General features: G+C 38.2%; 1 protein-coding gene across 7 annotated transcripts in view; it reads left to right on the forward strand.

The window, feature by feature from the left end:
* kirrel3 (kirre like nephrin family adhesion molecule 3) overlaps window positions 1-21,152 on the forward strand; it is a 191,941-nt gene that overhangs the window by 110,124 nt on the left and 60,665 nt on the right. For all 7 annotated transcript variants that reach the window (XM_023351558.1, XM_023351559.1, XM_023351563.1 and 4 more), the window contains exons 3-4: window positions 815-964; window positions 6,591-6,740. In XM_023351558.1, coding sequence (XP_023207326.1) covers window positions 815-964; window positions 6,591-6,740 — 300 coding nt within the window. The remainder of the gene's footprint in view (window positions 1-814; window positions 965-6,590; window positions 6,741-21,152) is intronic.

The raw sequence follows: 21,152 nt of genomic DNA on the forward strand, positions 1-21,152 counted from the left end.
TAAACAACTTTAGATAGAAAATATGCCCTTTAAGTGTCTGGGTGAATGGATGTCATTGTACATGTTCTTCAGTTGATAGGCAGAATTCTAAAGTAGAAATCAGTACTCCTCCGTATTCCTGTGTCTCTTTATTCTGACTCCCCACTGCCCACCTCCCCACGCCCTCATGCATAAACACCCCTACACACACTCTGTTACCACATGTACACCAAGCAACCCTTTACTGTTTCTGTACCCCGTTCCCCATTAACACACCTCTAATGGAGTTCACTCCACAGTGCTTTCTGCCTGAACACGCTGTGGAGCGGTACAGTTAATAGCAGCTGCACAGTTGGAATACATGGGTGTGAGCTCGAGTTAATGTATGCTGGTGAAGCGGCGTTGGCAGACAAGATTGTGTTATCCGCTGTGGTGTGTATGGACCCAACCCATCTGCACGGTGACATCCTGCATAAATGAACCAAGCTGAGCTATGATAGCTGTCTCTTAGCCTGCGCTTTAATCCTACTGCTCCACTCCTGCATGATTACAGAAACTTGTCTTTATATCATGCATAGTGAAATGATGGGCCACATTTGTAAGGCACCCTTTAGCGTTCCTGCAACATGCATTTGACAAGAGGTTTGACTGAAATTGGTTGAAATGGGAACACTGTGCACTTTTTTGTTAAATTTGTCTCTTTCATTCATCATTTGAAAGATTGAAGACATCACTTGTTCTCCTAGTTTTTGAACTTTCTCTGCCCTCGTGTCTCAATTAGTTTAAAAATGACAAGCCAATCAGATCTAACCTCTCCCTTCTTTTTTCTGTCAAGGGGTGGAGGCCATGTTTACCCAGCAGCCCCAGGACATGGTGGTAGTGGCGGGTGAGCAGGTGACGTTACAATGCGCCATCCCCGGATACCGTGGTGTTGTCCTGTGGATAAAAGATGGACTAGCACTGGGAGTTGGCAGAGATCTCCCTGGTAAGGATTTAGCATATTACCCTGCACTTGTGTATCATTTGTTGTTATATTTCAACTAATAAGACTCTGAAATGAAACATTAACATTTGAACACTGCATTCAAAAATAATTTTACATGCATGAAAAGACCTATATATGGTCGAAAATTTATGTTGCACAACACCCTCGACATACCATCTTCACACTGAAATGGCGATTGGTGGTGGCACATCATGCTGTGCGGATGCTTTTCTTCAGCAGGCACAGAGACTGGTCAGAGGTACCTAAATACAGGGTGCTGAATTTCAGGCTGCTAAATGACATTTTGAAAAGTAGCTGGCCTCCACCTAATTACATCACATCTCATGCGTAATTGTGTTAATTGCTTAATTTGAAGCAGAGGGACTAGTGCGCTGCTATTTAGCAACCTGGTGGCCCATCCATCCTGGCTTTATACAGAAAGTATTCATGACCTTGCTGAAATCCTCATATGGTATGCCAACCTTTTGAAGAAGAATATGTTCATCTTGATTATTAAATTCACCCAAAACATTTATCCATTTATAACTGTACTCTGTCCCTACCATTATTCTATCAATACAGCCTTTTCATTTTAGAGCTTTTCAATTTGCCTCACACTCCTCCACATTGTAACCACTGGATGTAATTACAATTCAAGGCACAATGACTCAATATTCGGCTGTGGCCATTCTCAAATACAAAATATTCTGCATGGTTATGAATGATTAAATATGAGCTGCAATAGAGATTGAGGGTTTTCTACCCTTTGACCTTTAGCAAATAGTCCTCTTTCAGAGATGTGGTGTGTGATTAAACCTCAGAGACTGACAGAGCCCCAGTAAAGCCAACCTATTCTTTCTTCATGTCCTTATTAGGCCCCTGGGGAAGACTGAGAGGTGGCTGTAAACAATAGTCCTGCAGCCATCAAGTCTCCTTTGGAGGAAGAAGATGCAGACGGGGAGAGTACTTATGATTGTTTGAGATAGAATGGAAAAAGAGAGGGAGGGGAATATAGAGAGAAAGAGACAGAGAGAGAGAGAGTGTAATTTTATATAGGCTCAGAGTAGAGCAGAGATATTTATCCTCTTCAGCTTTTATTGATTTAACAAGACAAAATGATCAAGATGAAATCTCATTTCCACAGCAGGGTAGGTAAGATGAAGGAACAAAAAAAGAGGAAAAAAAAGAGAACATTGAGTCTTCACACTTAGGGGAACTACTGTACAGTAGATCAACCTTTAATAAAACATCTGTGAATAGCTTAAAACTTGTGGACAAGAAGAAGTATTCTTGGCCCTCTCCACAACCATTTTCTCCTCCAGAAGAGAGTGATTGAGGAGGAAAATAAGGATAGTTAAAAAAAGGGAAGGATTTGTGTGAAGAAAAATAGCCGCCAGCTTAGAGAAGAAAGGTTTTCTAAAATCACCAATATGTTACAGACAGGGGGCTGAGTGCCTTCTATTGAGACAGATGACACTTTTTCAAAATAAAGCACTCCACAGCTGTCCTTTTTTATCACTCCTGCCTACCTAAACACGCCACGCATGCAGCGGTAAAAGAGCAATGGTACATCGCTGCGGAGACGCACACAATGAAAGGAAAGTGGCAGCTGTATACGTAAAAAGTGCGACGAATCAAATGTCGCACGGAGCATTTCAATAATATAGGTCTGCTCGGCTATTCATAGAAAGAAGCTGTGTTGGCAGCATCCTCCGCCTGGGACCTGTTTCCATTCACGGGAGCAGTGATTAAACTGAGAGAACTCTTTCACCATTCAGAGCGAGAAATCATAGCACAAAAGCCAATGATTCCTATCTGTCCCTGAATTTCCTCTTCATTCCCCCTTTGTGCTATGCTTTTCCACTCTAATTAAAGAAAGTGAAGTAGCCCTCAACATACCAATCAATTCGATGAATATGCATGATGCAGGATGTATCTGCTGTACATGGTGGTGACAACACACCTGTCAGATATAAGCAAGATCCCTTGAAAATTAAGGTGGCTGTTTACATTTTTGACGAGCTAATGCCAGCAGAGCTTTTAAAAGTAACTTTGTGTTACGCCTGCTTCTGAAGAGAGCAAACTTAGCACTGGACACCTGTTTGCAGCTGCAGCCAAACCTGCTTTTATTCCCTGGTGTAAAGCGGGTACAGTGCAAAGCGAGTACCAGGTGAATGATGTGAATCACCAAGCCAAGCTTCAAGTGTCTTCATACTTATGAAAACCCACATGCACATACACATTGATTCACCCTCAAGACAAATCCATTTCTCCCTGATGGATTCATTACTCCTTAATGGGACTATTTTACATTGTTTGCTTTGGGTAACACATTGTGTGTTTGAAATGTGCTGAGATCCAAGATCAATGGCCCTTTCTAGGTGCACGTCACATCTGCAGAGGTGATCAGTCTTCATGTGTGCCACAGTGTAATTTCAATCACATTGACAAAATGCATAATCAGGATGCTTATATGGTGGCAAAACACATTAGGATGTTTCAATTCTTCGAAAATGAGATGATAACATCCTTATCTTTTACTATCCATCATGGATGCAAATTATTTTTTTTTTCCTGTTTGGATCCGGTTAATGCATCAAGATGAAACTGGAAGGCGGCCACGTCTCCACACAGCAATATTACTCTTAGTATGCCAGGAGCACAGATGAGGTAACTGGCACGGTAATCTGTTTGTGTAACAGAAATTTGCATGGCTTATGTGAAGCCACGATTAAGACAAGCCAAACAAAGTGTGTGTGAAGTTCATCCCCGTCTCTTTGGAGGGTGCAGTTAACTCAAGGCTGTTCGACCAGAGTCAGCGCAAGTTCACATCACACAGAGTCGTGCAATGATCATTACCCTTCTGATCCGCGCTGGTATTACTGCCTTGGATCTCATCAGTGAACATAAAAACTGGAGCAAAAATCTCTCTCTCGGTGACTTTGTGCATGGAATGGTTCTTATTTATCTTCAGGCACTGTTGTTAGGTTGAAAGAGCAGTCCATCCTTTAAAGACATGGGCTTGTTTCAGATCATCATGGTTAAGTAGCCGTGAGTAAAAACACCAGCTGTTAAAATGACACAAAAATTAAAAACACAATTTTATAATATGATTTTACCAGTTTTATTTGAGATAAAGAGAGGTTGGATGGAGTAATCAGTTTCAGTTTTCGCACTTCTATGTCATACAACCAAGAGTTTAAAGGAAAGTTATTAATCCTCATAGAAGTGGAAGGCTAACATCCAGTCAGACAACACCACAGTCCTCCATCTAGATGATTTTAGCTGGTTAAAACAATTCAAATTGAAAGTGTGCACATTCATAATATACAAAAATATATTAGCAGATATCAACCATCTAAACTTTCGCAAGAGACTTTTGCAAAGATTGCGTCTGTTTTCAGGACTGAAAATTTTCTATGCTACTATGAAGTTTTTGTTGGTGCGACTGCCCGCTGTATCAGTCTACCTCATCAGCTGATTGTGAGTCTGTTGGGTTAACTTGCAACAGCTGTATGACCCAAATGAACAAAGAAGTTTATTATATTTGTATGTTTACTCCCCTCTCGGTGGACAAGTTGCAGCTGATCAGCTGGATTGATGTAGCTGAGAGTTTTGTATCTGTAGCTTTGTAACACATATGTCTGAGAAACCAGGAACAAAGTTAACAATGGATTTTTGTAAAAGTGTAGACAGTTAATGAGAAATGTTGTGTCCCATGGATATGAAATATTCATGTGGACTGGTTTTAAATTACTAAATTGCTAGTGTGCATCAAAGTTTGAAGTATAGAAAAGTTAGGGTTGATGCTGCATTAGTTTCCACACCATAACTGTGACTAACAGTATTTCCAAAAGTAGAAATTGTTGGTATTGTTAAGTGGGACAAATGCAGCCCAGTTGGTCAGTTGCTGCACACTGACCAGAAGCCACCATGTCTGGCTTGTAATCACTAAAACGCACAAGGTTTGCAGTTTTGAAAGTATAGATTTTAAAAGCATTATTTTAATACAATTAAAAACAGACATTAACTAATCCTTACTAAGATTTTTAGTACTTTAATTTATGTTTTAGTTTTGCTTAGGTTAAAGCCTTCTTCAATTTAACAAGTAAAAGTAAAGTTATAGGAAGGTGACATCATCTGGTCCCATTTCTTAGCAAAACATCATGCAGCAGATCCTCGATCTAATGCTGCCGCTTATTTTTGCCTTCCTCTGTTTACATTCTCCCTTGGTTTAATATTTGTGTTGAGGCGTTCTTTTGTCCTTCGTATTTTTACTGTACAGACCCTTAAGATTAAAGGCTTCACGTAGGAGGATGAAATGCACAGAGTGGCTTAATCGGCTGTAACTCACCCCACCAGCCTATAATGAGACCCACTTCATGCTCTATTAAAAGCTGCTGGATTCAATGAAGCTGAATTCAGTAATTGGACACAGAGCATATGATGGCTTTTGCCGTAGACACATCCATGAACTTAATAGCTGTTATACCACTGCCCTCTCTATCTGGGAGCTAAAACAGAAAATCACTAAAGGCCTGGGGTTTTGAAGAATCTCCAAGGTGACTGTAGGTTAGAAGTTTCGGAGAAATCAATTTTTACCCCCTTATTATTTGTTGCCCTTAAGTATAAGTCTAACCTTACACACCTAGGTAGAAGCTGGCAGATTTATTTTAGGTGTGATTGATGAGCGAGAAGGAAGTGAGTTTAAAGTCTGAAGTTTTGTTTCGCGAAATATAACGTAAAGTTTGGTTGAAGCTTTGTGTGCAGCCTGGCCTTGTGTTCCAGAAAAAAAAAATCTTCACTCCAATCTCTTTTTTTCATCATCAATCAATTACAGAAGGACAGCTGGAAGAAAAAGCTCCACTCAGTTGGAAATTGTCTCATTCTTTGAAGTACAATATGTATGAACATAAATTCTCCTTGCGTTCCACAAATTCTACCCATAATAATCACGATAAAGAAGCTAGGTAAAAAAGAAATAGAAAGAGAACTTGAGAGAATAAAGTTTCTGAAAACATGTTATTCACCCTCCATTGTTCATAGGTTAAACAAATGTATATTTTTGCTTATTTGCCCCTGTGGAGACATACACTTCACAACACATGGGCTATGCAAATTTTTAGATTAGCTTAAGAGTGTTATCTTCAAAACCATCTGTCTTGACATCCTAGGTCTCCTGGATATTCCTCTGCTTTCTTCTCCTCTTATTAAACTGTAAATCATTTCACAGAGTAATCTTGAAACAACTCGAACTGGAGCTGCTCCTGTTTACTGTTGCAGTAAAACATGGTTCCTCAGCATACAGCAACTTTCACAGCAGCTCATTTACACTGCCATGAGTGTTGTAAAAATGTATTGTTGGTAAATTAACAAATGAACAATCTAGCCACATAAACTAATAAAGTAATCTATCCTCACCTCCCTTAAAATTATATTCTTTTACAGCTCAGTTAATGTGCTTATGCCAGTGCTGTGTAAGACAGTTTGCAAAAGAGTTATTCGTTTGATACATGAGAATAAGAAGTAAGAAAAAAATACAGAAATTTACACCTTTGCTTTTTGCAGATGAACTGTATTTTGACACTGAAGGTGAGATAAAATAAACAAATTGTTTACATTGCAGGCTATCCACGTTACAAAGTGACTGGCGACCATGGCTTAGGGGAGCATCATTTGCTCATCCAGCGTGTCGAGCTAATGGACGATGCAGTGTTTGAGTGCCAGGCTGTCCAGGCTGCCATGAGGTCCCGTCCTGGCCGGCTCACTGTGCTGGGTAAGTCAGAACTAAGTACACACAGCCATCAAACAATACAGCTGTGGAAAAGCCAGCCACCATCCAGTCACAGCTGAGCAAGCCCATGTTTTTGTAGAGATTTCAAGGTTATGTGGTACCAAAAATACCTCCCTAGGATTAGTAAAAAAAAATATATATATATATATATTATTCAGGACAGAAACACTATACAGCCGTCCTTTGTCTTCCGTTAATCCAAGATCAAGTTTATGGAGTAACCATTCCAAGAACCCTCAGACATCTCTCTTTAACTCTTTCTGGAAGATTCCAAAGCATTCCCAAGCCAGAAGGAATAAATAGAGGGTCTGTTATTCCCCATTTCAACTGTACCCTGGCCACTTAAATGTACATTTCCTCCTTTCACTATTAGACCTTTGATTTTTTTTTTGTTCTGCCTAGACGTAAGTAGGTGTCATGAAATTGATGACATTTTTAGAAATAAAAATAAAAACAATGATTTGGTCACAGTGTTTACACTACGTACTCTATATCAGTGGTCCCCAACGTCCGTGGACCAATTGGTACCGGGCTGCGCAAGAAATAATTAGATATTTCTATTTTATGTATAGAGTCTGGAGGATCTTTTATTTTGAAAATCCTTTTACCGGATTCTGTCGGTTACGTCTTGTGCGCCAACATTGAGCCCACAAGCAGCAGAATGAGTTAGAAACAGCAGCAATGTCCCCAGCAGAGAGGGGGGACATTTTTGTCCCCCCTCTCGGTCTGCAGCAAATTTGCGAAGACCTCACCGGTCCGCGATACTAAAAAGGTTGGGGACCACTGCTTTATATAAAGTCACTCATTGACAATGAGTGATAATTTAAGCTTGCATGACATTCTCCAAATAAGCATAATTGCTCACCATCCCCTCTCCACAAAACTGCTACCAGTAGTTCAGGATAAATAAAAAGAAAAGTAATTATTCTGTGCTAGTGCCTTTTCTGGTTTAAATTTCTGTTCAGGTATTTGGCCTGTATCCTGGTAAATTCAGTGTAAACGGTCAGTGTAAATAATGGCCCTGGAAAACTACTCTGACTCCTGGGAAAAGTTCATTCTGTCAAAAAGTCCTTAGAGTCCCTCTGGTGAGATTTGGATCTGCCCCATGGTCTCCTCCCAGTGGAACATGCCTGTGAAACCTTCAAAGGGAGGTACCTAGGTGGAGCAAGGTCTAAACTCAGAGATCCCACTGGATAACAGAGCTCTTCAATTAAGCTTTAAGGCAGAGCACAGCCACACTAGACGTAGCTCGTTTCAACCGCTTGCATTCAGGGTCTCATTTATGATCTATATGCTTTGAGCAAAGGTCAAAATTACAACATATACGGATCTGTAAATGGAGAGCTATGCTTTTTGGTTCATTAGGTTATTCACCATATTAGACCAGAGAAGTGCCACCAATGCAGTCACCTCCAAAATACACCACAATACTTCCCTAGGTGTACATGACTGCCCATGACCAAACCAGGAACAAGTCAATTTGGGTTTACAAGATTACAAGATTAAGTATAAAATCAACAAAGACAAAGAAAATTATTGAGTTGGGTAAAAAACAAACATCTAATCTTTTTTTTTTATATTATAAAGACTGGCGTTTTTAAATACCCCAAGTGAATCTTTATAAAATGAAATGCTGTAGATAAAAGAATTAGACAAGAGTGAAACATTTGCATGGACTTTTGGCTCAATTTGTACAGTTTCATTCTAATTTCCTTGTGTCTTGCCTTCATTTTCAAAATTACTTTTAGCTTGAGAGCTCACCTAGTCTTAATTTTTCTTTAGTGGGTTACCACTGAGGATTGTCATTTCTGTCTTACTGGGTAGCACTTTTAGGCTCATCCCTCTTTGTTAGTCCCTTCAAGCTTCCCGCTGCCTTATGCATTCTCCTCGACTGAATGGTTGCAGAGGAAATAGCTGGAGTCCAAGAAGGAGCAAAGAGAACAAGAGAAAGAATGAAAAAAAGAGAAGGGAAGACCGAGCGGGGCGTCTGCCACGCAGTCCAAACCATCAGCCACTGATCCGCCTTATTGATTCAGCCTAATGAAAAGTGAAACTAACGATTTGTAGGAGAGCAGGAACCCAGTAAAGAGTAGAGAGGGGAAGACAAAGTGCAGCAGAAATTTCTGTGACTGGTGACTCCCTCGTTGAAAATGCATACAAGTAAATGTGCTTATTCTTACTGAGACTTCAGCAAAATGTCACTGTCTAATATTTCTGCCTGTGTTATCCATTTTTCGAATGACAAAGGCAGAAAATTAAACAAATGTTACTTTAGTTTCATGTAATAAAAGGTGGTGGCTAATTAATTTGATCAATTTTGGTGTAATTGTATTTTCACAAGGTGGCATTTAAGCAATTCTCCTTCATACCACATTCCTTAATTTAAATTTCTATGCTTGAGAATTTAAAAACAACTTTATAATTCCACTTCCACATAAAGCATTCCACTATGGGGAAGAAAATACACAATATGTAGTTTACAATTTGTATTTTCAGTATTTGCTGAAAGTTTGCGTTTTGGTAGTTTTGGAGTTTTCTTTAATCTTGCGTTTTGTTCTCTAGCTTGTTATAGGTTTGTCTCTGTGGATTTCTAACTTTCCCTCTTGTAGAAGTGCTATGCCTGAAAATGTTGTAAACAACATCTGTCTTTGATTTTTTTGTTTGTTTGTTTAAACAGATCAATTAATTATCACAACTTACACAGCTTTTGTTTCCACCATAGGTGTAAATCATTTCAAAGCTAGCACTTAAATTGTGGCTTTCTTTTTTTTTTCTTGTGAGAGAACATGTTTCTGGCATAATTATTTAAGGTCTTGATTTGACAACAAAGGCATCATTATTGTACATGTTGCAGGTACTTTTTTCAAATTCCGTGGCCCACTATTCTTCAACAATGGACAAAATCTCAGTAACTAAATGTTTGCTACATGAAACGAGTCAAGGCAATTTGGCAATAATTTTGAAAACTGACAAAAGCTATAAATTGTCTTTATTCAATTGATAATAAATTAGTCAATGTTTCCCTGTAATCCATATATTGCAGCTTTCATGCTTTTCTTTTTAGGTAGTCGTAATATCTTTAAAGTATTGGAAATGCTGCTTTAGTGTCTTTTCCGAAGTAAAATAATGGCTTCATGAATAACAACTGTGTTGCAAATAAGCCTTTGTCAGTGGTGAACTCCTCTGTTTTAGGCTGACCAAAAAATTTTAATCTAACACAGATAGGAATCTGCAATTTATGTTCTTTGGCATTATTAGCCAGTTGCAAATCTGGTTTGTCCCTTCTTTAGCATTTCCCCAAATCCTGCTATAATACATATCACTAAATATTATCAGTCAATCTGACAAGCAATCTTTATTAGAAAACAATTGTATTTTTAGTCTTCTTGTGTCAGTCTGCTTTATAGTGATCATGGTAATTCAATTAAATAGGAAGATTGTGTTCGGAATGTTTTTAAAAGTGTCAAATTAACCCACTTTACTGTATCAATTTTCTACTTATACTGACTTGTTTCTTTGTTTTTTGGATGCATTGGTGATTGGCAAAGCAACTTAAACATGTAATACTATCACCAACTGATTGTGGACTGGGAGACTAGATAGGAAAACAACAACATAACTGGATTCTTTCATCTACATTAGTTTCTTTTAAGTAGCATGCCATGGCATACCTGCACGTCTGGCTCCATCGCCACCATTTACAACAATTCATGTTAAATCCCTATCGTAAGCTGTTATTTACTTATTAGCAGAAGAATAAAACACTATTTCTCCAGGTCTTTACATTTTGTTGTGCCAACATACAAAAGCGGTACAAGAACAAATGCTGCAACTGTTTTTTGTTTTTTTTTTCTGTACACACCACAGCAGAGAAATGGAAAGTCTTTTTTTCAGCTATTTGGCTTACTTAGGGTGAGAGAGTTTATCACTTCCTCCCAAAAGGTAGAATAGAGGGTGTTTGTTTAATCCTCTGCCAAGCAAGATGACTTCTGAAGCACTGCCAAGGAGAACTTCAGGCTGACGTATACGGATGGTAATGGAGAAAATATATGCAAGTCCTGTGTCAACGCAAACTCCAAGCTGTCAATTACTTGCCAGTGTGTGACAGTGAGTCTATTGACTGGGAAGAAGGCTACTGCGATACACACCTACAGTATGGTCACACATGGATAGAAATGCACAGGAAAATATACACACAATACACACACCTTTAAATTTACTAGCACACACACACACAGAAACTTTTTTTTTTCTTACCTGACTTCAGAATAAATCTACAGTAAAAGCCTCTCCTGCATCTATCATAACTCAATATCAACCAAACTCCACTCTGCGCCATTTCAGACGAAACTCTCTTCAATGACTTTGATAGGTTTGTAAATAACATAGGACAAATATTTACTCCCACAACTCTCATGGAATAGTTTTTGTTTGCTTTTCACCTTTCTGCTTTTCAGATTAATGATTAGCTAACTGATGACTGAAAGAGAAGCAACTAAATGGAGTCAAATGTTCAGGAAGGCTGGCCTTATTAACCCATCTATTTTCAAGAAAATATGGCATATGGTTTTATTAAATCTACTGCAGCCAGCTGTCAATGAAGAAAGACAAAGATAATGCATAGTACTGACTACATCAAAACTCGTAAAGAATAACAGAGGTCCCTCTTTGAATATCTCCTAGAACTAAACCGGCACCAAATTTAAACCCATACAAACATTTGCACAGCTTGAAGGCTATATCCTAAGATGCCAAAGGAAAAATCAAGGTCTTGTGAATTAGTCATGAGGGAAGAGAATGGAGGGTTTCAGGTCCAAAACCTACCCCTGAGGCCAATTATACCACTTGTAGTAAGTTGGCACTTCTTCAGATTTTGCTCTAATCTTTTTACCTCAGTTTAGGAAAGACTGTATTGGGGGAGAGAGACCACTGCTGCCTTATTAAGGTTAAGGTAAAAAGAAAAAAGAAATGTCCTAAGTGTATAGACGTGGCAGTCTATTCAACAAATAAAGACGTGTCACATCAAATGTGATGGCTCCTGATTCTTATGTAAATTGGTCATTGACAGGATTTTTATTTTCAGAGTTTGGTCCTTACCCATTTTTTGTTTTATTCTTTTATATCCTACTTCATACAACTAACTGCTCTTTTTAAGCCATGAAATCAATTAGTCCAAATTATTTTTTACATCTTTTTTGACAAAGGCAAATTTTTAAAAAAGTTTTTGTTTTGTTTTTTTCTATGATGTTTTTAACTTTAGCGTTTACTTTGTGATTGACTCATATTATTAGCTTCAACTTTATAACATCCAAATGTGTTAGTCTAGAGCAGGGGTGCCCAAAGTTGGTCCTCGAGGGCCGGCAGCCTACATGTTTTAGTTCTCTCCCTGGCAGTGACGTGCGGTCAGGGGAGGCAGGTGAGGCAGTGCCTCACCAGCCATCATGGAAAGAAAGAAAATATATAATCATAAAGTAATTTAAATTGTTATATTCATCCGGTGGTTTGTACTAAAAAATATTTAATTTTCATGTAGCTTCACCAATTTCGATTTTTATTTGTTCAAAATCGCTGAATTTTCTTATTTTCCCATTCAAATGCTTGGAAGCGATGCCGGTGAGGCAGCAGCGAGCTCTGCCTCACCTTGGATTGCGCAACCCCTGGCTCTGCGCTGGCTGCTAAGCGGAGAGAGCATGTTGCTGTACGGCGTCAATAAAATGGTTTAAACAAATTTAATATGTGAACTTATTTCCAATAATTTAGCTTATGTATATAATGTACAGTGCTTTTTGTCACCAACTGTGTTTGTGTAACGTGTTTCGTGTAATGAGCGATTATAAACGGCAGAGAACAGGTTCGAGGTGAGGCAGGCAGTTCTCTTGCCTCATGGCAGGGGGCGCTCAAGATCCCAGACGTTCATCTTGTTCACTCCTCAACTGCCGAGTAAGTGACAGCGAGCTAGGCTAAACGATTCGGGAAGCAAGTCAAGTGCAGCGATAGATTTTGTGAGCTACAGTTTGTATGTGTAAGGATGCAGAAGTGAAACATAACCTGTAAACTGCTGTCAATCTATGCATCTATTTGCTAATCTGATTCTGATGACGTCAGTGCCTCGCCAGCTATGAACCTCACCGCACGTCACTGCTCCCTGGTGGTAGTAACAACCTTTTCAGCCCAACCTTAAAGCTACAGTGGGCTCTGATGACAGATCCACTCTTCTAATTTATAGTGCATCCATGATTCGTCAGACACAGAGTAAAACCCCTCAGAAATGCTCCTGATGCCTCAAATATAAAATGTCTCGCCTGCCCCATGTAATAAAAACTAAGATCCAACACCACCGAGAGTTATTCATGGATAAAATTGCTGGTAGTGCATAAAGTAACGAGATGACTATAGTCAAAACTTACTCAAGATAAAATATAGATTTAACCACTTAAAAAAGTTAATTTATCTCTATTTTTTTTAAAGCAACACATCTTTTTTAGTTATTTTCTTCTCAGCGTAGAACAACTACAAAACCAAACATTGTCATAGAAACTATATTCTGTACCACATTTAATAAAAGGGGCAGCACCAAGTACATACAGCACATTAAAACAGTATATATTAAAGCAGGAGAAAGGCTTAAAACAGAAGAAGATTAAAGCTAAGTCTTTCAAATGGAAATGTATGGCACTCTTTGAGCATAGGAAATAGACGGACAGACCGGGACTAATGTGATTCAATTTCTTGGTCCTACTTGGAAAAATAAAAACAGAAGACATGTTTAGTAATAGTTTAAGTTCAGCAGGTAAAATTACAACTTTATTGTGATGGTGATTATGTATATATCAGAAATATTTCTTATATTTAAGAGTTTGATATACACTCACAGACCATTGTACAGATAACAGAAAGTGCTTGTGTCATAATCAAAATGTTGCCTTGATTTTTACCGACTGTGCCTGACAAACAACTATAAAAAAATTGGTGGGAATGTTTAAAAACAAAAAACATATTTAACTTTCGTACCTACTGAACAATGTTGTGTTTACTTGTAATCACCTTTCTCACCAATTAATTCTGCTCGATGGCAGTTTTTACAGGTTGATTTGTTGAATTTACATTTGACTTATGCTAAGATAGCCGTATTTGACAGGATCACTTGTTCAATAATTAAAAAGAGATTTATGTGAAGTTTTTTCAGGGAGTGAAACTCAAAGACCTTCCCAAACATTTGTCAAATTGAAAAGCATTCATGAACACAATGTGATGCCTGTTGTATAACAGACATAATTGATAGCATGCCATTTGAATGAACCATTGTGGGCAAGATATTTGTTTTCCCTTCCCCTTGCATTGTTAATGTTTTGGACCCACGCTTCGACAACAATATTCATGTGCACAAAGGCCCAAGGGTACCTTTTGTTATTGTTGCTTCCAACTGCCAACGCTGAATCAGCCATTTCAGTGGATAAGTCGGAATTCATTATTTCTCAAGGATCATGCTGCCATCTTTTTAGTAATGGAAATTAACTTGAAGGGCATGGTATAAAAGGCAGAACAGGCTAGAAGAAAAGTAAAAGTAAATGAGGAGTTTTAACTCTTTATGCTGAAAAAAGTACAAAACTGCTTCACATTAAAATTGAACTTTGTCCATATATAAAATGTTTGACAACCCGTAAGTGATTAACATAATTTTATGATATTTTACAGAAAGGTGTTAGGTGCTCAAACCTAACAATAGAGAGCAATAGTAATGTTACCAACTAATGGTTTGGTCTCATTTTACACAATATATCTATAGAATGATCAAAGTACTTCTTAAAAACCTGCAAAAAAAGAACTTTATCTTAGGGTAAATTTGTACTTAATGTGATCAATTCACAAAGAATAGAAAAAAATCCATTCTTTTTCTCTATATGGTGGCAATTCACAACATGTCATCTCAAGGTAATTTGCAAAAAAAAAAAAAGTCAGTCTAACCATACACATATTACAATTGATTCTAGTGGTCAAATTATTCATAAATTGCAATTTATTATTGAACTTAAGTTTTGAATAAGTTTTCTATGTGTAGAAATCCAGCAGATTGCATTGAGCCATTGACTTGCAGCATTCACTCTTCCTGGACAAGCATGTAGCGACAGTAAAGAAACCCTAATCTAGCGAATCATACACAAGGAAAAAACCTCATGCAAGGGAGAAAAACCTCCCCTTCAACAGGATGAAACCTTTCAGCAGAACCTGTCTCAATACAAATAGCCATTTGCCATGACCAACAAGGGATTTGAAAAGACAGAGCAGAATGCACCACAAGAAGCAGAAGAACTGATGTAGGAATATTTTCTTTGTCAATGAATAAAAAACGTTAACTGCAGGAGAGGGGCTTTTAGTTGCTGTCACCATTATTTCAGCCGATCCCCCCATCTAGGAAGGTATCAAAATTAAGCAGAATGCAGGACAAGATTTACCTTCCATGGAGAGTGAAAAAACTGAGAGAAAAAATAACGTTAACAGTTAAAATAATAACAAATAATGCAAATTGGAGAGTTGTAGAAGACAAAGACTGTAGAGTGAGGAAAAATGGTCAGTTTGTTTTCCAGCAGCCTAGTCCTATTGCCGTATAACTACACAGGTACTTAAAGAAAACCTAAACCTACTGAACAGTTTTGTGTTAACTTGTAGTCACCTTTCTCACCAATTACTTCTGTTCGAATTAGACAAAAGAAAGGTAGAGCCAGGGAGAACCGGTTTTCCAGACTGCAGTGCTCCCCACTGGATTAGGCTCTACCTTCTTCTACTTCTCTATCTCCAGGGTGACTCCCTCTCTCATCCAACAGCTAGGCAGTTGACTCTTGATATATGTCGAGAAACACGTGAAACACATATGATTAACACGCCCCGATAATTCTTGTAATCCTCTAATCAAAAAAAAAATCTGTTTTTAACTATAATCTTTATCAAAAAAGAAAATGTGAAGTCTGGTCTTAAAATACACAGGGTGTCTGGGACTGAAACTGCGAGCGAATTCATTAGGAGAGGAACCTGATAACTAAAAGACCTTCCTCCCATTCTACTACTTTTAGAAATTCAAGGAATCACCAATAGAAAATCTGCAGTATGAGTGTGAAGTGCTTTGTTAGGAACATATGGAATAATCAGATCTTTGATATATGACAGAGCTTGATTATTAAGGACTTTATATGTGAGATGGAGAATTCTGAATTCTATTCTGGTTTTAATAGGAAGCCAACGAAGGCAAGCTGAAGTAGGAAAGATATGGTCTCTCTACTGTTTTTTTACCAGGAAAAAATGGACTTACTGACACTTTCAACGTTTTTGAAATTTGCAGTATTTTTAGTTAAGTTTATATGGCTACATGTGCATGCATGGACTCTCTCCAGATTCTCTGGTTTCATCCCACAGTCCAAAAACATGCATGCTAATTTAACCGGTGATCATAATTTCATCTAGGAAGTGAGAGTGTGTGGGTGTGCATGGGTGACATGTGTGTTGGCCTGGTGGTGGGCTGGCAACCTGTCCTGGATGAATTAGCCTCTCGCCTGAATATAGCTTGTACTTGGTCCAGAAATCCCTCTAATGAACATGAGCGAGATTATCTGGGTAGCAAGAAATGAGATCTTGGCTGAATTGACTTAGCATATATTGTAGTGTACAGTATAGGTGAGACTAAATAAAGCAAACCACTTGAGAATGGTGTTGGTATAAAATAGTAATGTCCTGCTTGGTCTCGGACCTTTTCATCCTACCTGTAATTTTCAGCACCTGACTTTAAAAATTCTAAATTATTAATTTAAGCTTGATGAATAGAAAATTATGTTTTGATTATAATTTTTATAATAAAAAAGCAAAATGTGGTAAGGTCATCCATTATGCTGTAAAACTGATGCCTCAAACTACCTGTGTACTTGGAAAGCTATATGAATTATCCAAGTACACAGCTGTACAGTACGCTCCCAAGTTTACTGTAAAAGCAAAAGAAAATCTCCAATGAACAAGTAACTCAATTGGAGAGAGAAGTGAATCTAAAACAGCCATATCTCCTTTACTATAGTGCCTTTAAAACTTTCTAAGTCTCATTAAGTTTTGTAACCAAATCCTCCTTCACTAGAGTTGGGCTAAGACTCACCATCTCATAATTATAAACACATGTAAGTGGAGATAAGGTGTCCGAAGCTGCAGTCATTCTAGAAGAAAGTCTGACTGTAACATTCATATTTCACTTGTTTTTTCTGTTGTGTTCTCTGCAACTCGAGACAGGAAGATAACTACATCTATGATATCAGGATCTGAGAACAGGTGCGTGATTATGGCTGACAGATTGCAAGCAGGATTTTTTTTCCTGTCTATCTTTCTACATTTCTGCTGAAGGAAAAAATATGACGTGAATACATCTGTGCTCTGCACAACAACAGCTCCGACTGTGTACAGGTGTTGAACTGATTTTGAATTTGCTCTCTAAATGTTGTTGCCTTGGCTGTAAATGCAACAGCTATTGGAAAACTCTCTTCTTGCTCTTACAAAACTTTTTAAAAGCAATCGGGCGAATAATTGGCAAGAACCAAAAATAAGAAGCTACTATTTTTAAAAATATAATTTGGAATCTGAAACGCGAAGCTCCTGCCTCCTCACTTTTAAACACATACACACACGCAAGAATGAAAACTATAGCAACAACGTGGTGAGCAGCAGTGTCAGCACCCTCGCAATCTGTGCTGAGCGTTGACTGCAGCTACGCATGGCTAAGCTGCGTTGAAGCAAGTGTTTATCAGATCTGGCATCTCCTCATTTTATTTTCATCCGTAGTTCATTTCATCTGGTACTATTTATAAATATCAAGGGTTACTACCAGTGACTCTCTGCATTCATTAAAATGTTTCACTAATTGGGGAAGAAAGGGAGTTCTGACCTGACTATTCAAAACCTCGATTCCCCAAATGATAAGAAACACTAAGTTGGGGAGAATGAGAAACTTTTAAGGTAAGAGTTATAAAATATGTAGAAAGGCACGGGGGAAGTATCATGTATGAGTAATTCAGATCCACTTACATTAATGTCTCACTGTCCATCAAATTTGATAAACAGTAGTGCGTTTGTATTGTCTTTCATCTGATCCAAAGTGCTTAAAAACATCTAATCGGTTTTACATTTTTTCTTCAGAGTAACTTCATTACATTCTACTAATTGTCAAGGACCATTTCTGGCTTTTCTAACACTTTCATTCAGGTACACATTTGCTAAATACCATTAGCACGTTTTTTCAGTGTATTTATATCCTTCAGTTGTAGAGCTGAATAAAAATTGTTTAACTAATTCAACTGCTAGTTTTAAAAAAATCTAAATCAGATGAAAACTTCAGTGTTGTATTTTTCATATGAAGTAATTGTAAGCTGGTACAGGTACAGATAAACAAGAGAATCAATCTCTCTCTCTCTTTCTCTGTTGCTCGCTTTCTCTCTAAATTATGCAAATAAAATATAAGCAAATTGTTAGCAGTGTGAATGTAGGCATTCCATATTACTTCCCACTTTATTAGCTGTTATAGAGTCTGATGGCAGAGGGAAAGAAAACATTCTTGAAGCTAGTATTCCTTCATTTTGTTCTTTTATAAGATGTGTGAAAAGTCCATATTTGGGGCCATAGGGGTCTTTGACAATGGAGGCAACTCTCATGTACACTCTGCAATTGTAAATGTACTGCAGAGTCGGTAGTGGAGTCCTGATGAACCTCTCAAATTTGTTTCTCACTCTGTGCAAGTGTTTGTGATCCATGACAGTGGCACTGCCGTACCACACAGTGATACAGCTGGTGTAGATCCTCTTAACATTGCATCTGTGGAAATTCCTGAGGATCTCAGTCAACATGGCAAACTTCCTGAGCTTCCTCAGAAAATACAGCTGCTGGTTTGCATCCCAAGGTATTTGAAGCTCTCAAATGACTAGTGGATGATGAGGTCTCCTCTCCTTCTTCATATCCACTATCAACCATGGAGGTTGTCATCCTCACATCATTTCACCAGATTTGCCTCCTCCCTTAAGTAAAACACTTTGTGATATGTTAGAGATCCCAAAACAAGCAAAAGATCACCCATCCATCAAACTATTCTCATGTAAATTTTTGTCATCTTCTTGTAGAAAAATAAACCAGTCATTAGTAGCCCTCTGGATTATGTCAGTTACAGTATAGAAGACATTATATTGCTGTCTTAAATTCTTAGGATAGATGGAAAACACATACTCTTAAATTCTAGGCTGAATGTTATCTTTCCAATTAACATGCCACTTATGTGTTTACCTATTTATCACCTTCATGCTGTTATTACTGGTTTATAAATATTCATGAAGTATTAAAAAAAATGTCCCCCCTCCCACCAACTTCCCCTCCATTTAAATATTGTCTACATCATGTAAATCCTACAAAGTGTCGCAAACATTAATTATATATTTTGGTCCTCATTGAAATTATCTCATTTCACAGTTGCTTCATATTTGTCGGCAGCACATCCAAGATGTGAGTCCTCTATTCCCACACATCCCAAAGGTGCTTGATTAGATTGAGATCTGGTGCGTGTGGAGGCCATTTAAGAACAGTGAAGTTATTTAATGTTCAAGAGGATTTAAGCTTTGTTACATGATGCATTATCCCATTAGCAGGAACCAACGTTTGATAGTATCTCTGTGGTCATAAAGAGATGTGGTCAGCATGAATATTCAGTTCATGCTGACCACATGAACTGAATATGGTCCAATGATATTTAAAGGGTGCTCAGTTGGTTGTAAGGGATCCAAAGTGTGTCAAGTAAATGCCCACTGCCCTCTTCCCTTATACCAACAACAACATAAAACATTGATACACAACAGTATGAGTTTAACGTTCGTGTTTTTGCCAAATTCTCACCCCATCACCTGAAACTATCAAATTAGTCTCTGTTATTGTTCAATTTTGCTGAACTTTTTGAAAATCTAGTCTTAGTTTTACAAGAAGGTTTGAAAAGGTGTATATTCAGAGATGGCATTCTTTAGTTGTAGCAAATTGGTATTTATACTACTGTTGTTTTTATATTATTGAGAACCAGTCTGCCCATTCTACTCTGAGCTCTGAGATCAACAAGGTGTGTTAAGCTAACCAACTGCAGCTAGCTATTTTTTTCTTTTTTGGACCCAGTCTCTGTAAATCTCAATGGATTAACAGTTTTTTTTGTTTTGTTTTTTCATAGACATTTTCAGACCAGTCGATCTGCCAACAATAACTATGCCACATTCAAAATCTTTGCCAGAATTGTCTTGCAAAATAGATTTTTAATCTCAATGGGAGTTTCTTGGTGAAATAAAGGTTAATAATAAAAAGTCGCTTAATCCCCTATCTGTGCTAAAAACAATTGAACCCAACAATTGCTTTTGGGCTTACTGCCAACAAAGCATGCAGTGAGTCTAGTGAAATCACTGGGTTGTCTAAATGCTCTAAATGATTCAGAGTACTTTGTAGGTACTCTCTTCCTGCAATGTGTGGTTTATGCTCTACAAACCTCTGGGCTGAAAATACTTTATAAATGGCAGATAAACAGTGTACGTCTTAAGTAACTTTAAGTTCACACCTTTACTAAATACTCACGCCATGCTCACAACTTTCTGCCATACTGCTTATTATCATCTGCAACTCTTTTATAAGGGCAAATGAACTATCCAATTTTGGTCTTTGCTTTATATTCATTAATTTACTCATTCTATTTGTCTCTATGTGCTTGCATGTGTGGCGTGTGCAGGGGTGTGTGTGTATTCATTTGCACGCATGTAGCTGAGAATACAGTAGTTGTCAAACAGATGCACAATGACAGCTCCCAAAGAGGGATGGTGATCTGGGCCAGTGAGCCAAACATGTCTCACGTCTCCACCTGTGCTGGGCATTCCTTTTCTCATCTTCCTTTTTCTTTTTTTTTTGGATCTATCTATCAGAAACTTTGCAAGCTGTTGCGATGGGACGACAGGCAGTCTGTCCGAGCGTTCCTCAAAAATATCCAAGTCAGGAAACTCATTGCCGAAGCAGCGCATTGCAACTGTCATACAATGCCTTCTCCTTCCAGCTTCCTTTTGAGAAGCCTGCTCTCATTCATTTGCTTCCAAATTGTTTTTCCTCCTCCCGCGCTCTCACTCTTGTGAAGCAGGGGATAGTCTCACTATTCCAACCATCTGATTCGGTGGAGCTCTTCCAGCACTAGTTCAGTCCTGAAGATGCCAGCAGGTTTGCCATCAGCAGCGCCAATATCAAAGCAGATTTATCATCCAACCGTATTGGAGGTAATCTCCTTCCTCGCATACACGCCGGTTTTATGTTTTTGTGGTATGGACATTTTATGTTTCACAAATCAAAAGGTGGTTTTATGGTCCCCAAGGG

The sequence above is a fragment of the Xiphophorus maculatus genome, chromosome 18 (genome assembly GCF_002775205.1).
Source record: "Xiphophorus maculatus strain JP 163 A chromosome 18, X_maculatus-5.0-male, whole genome shotgun sequence".
Taxonomy (NCBI): Eukaryota; Metazoa; Chordata; class Actinopteri; order Cyprinodontiformes; family Poeciliidae; genus Xiphophorus; species Xiphophorus maculatus.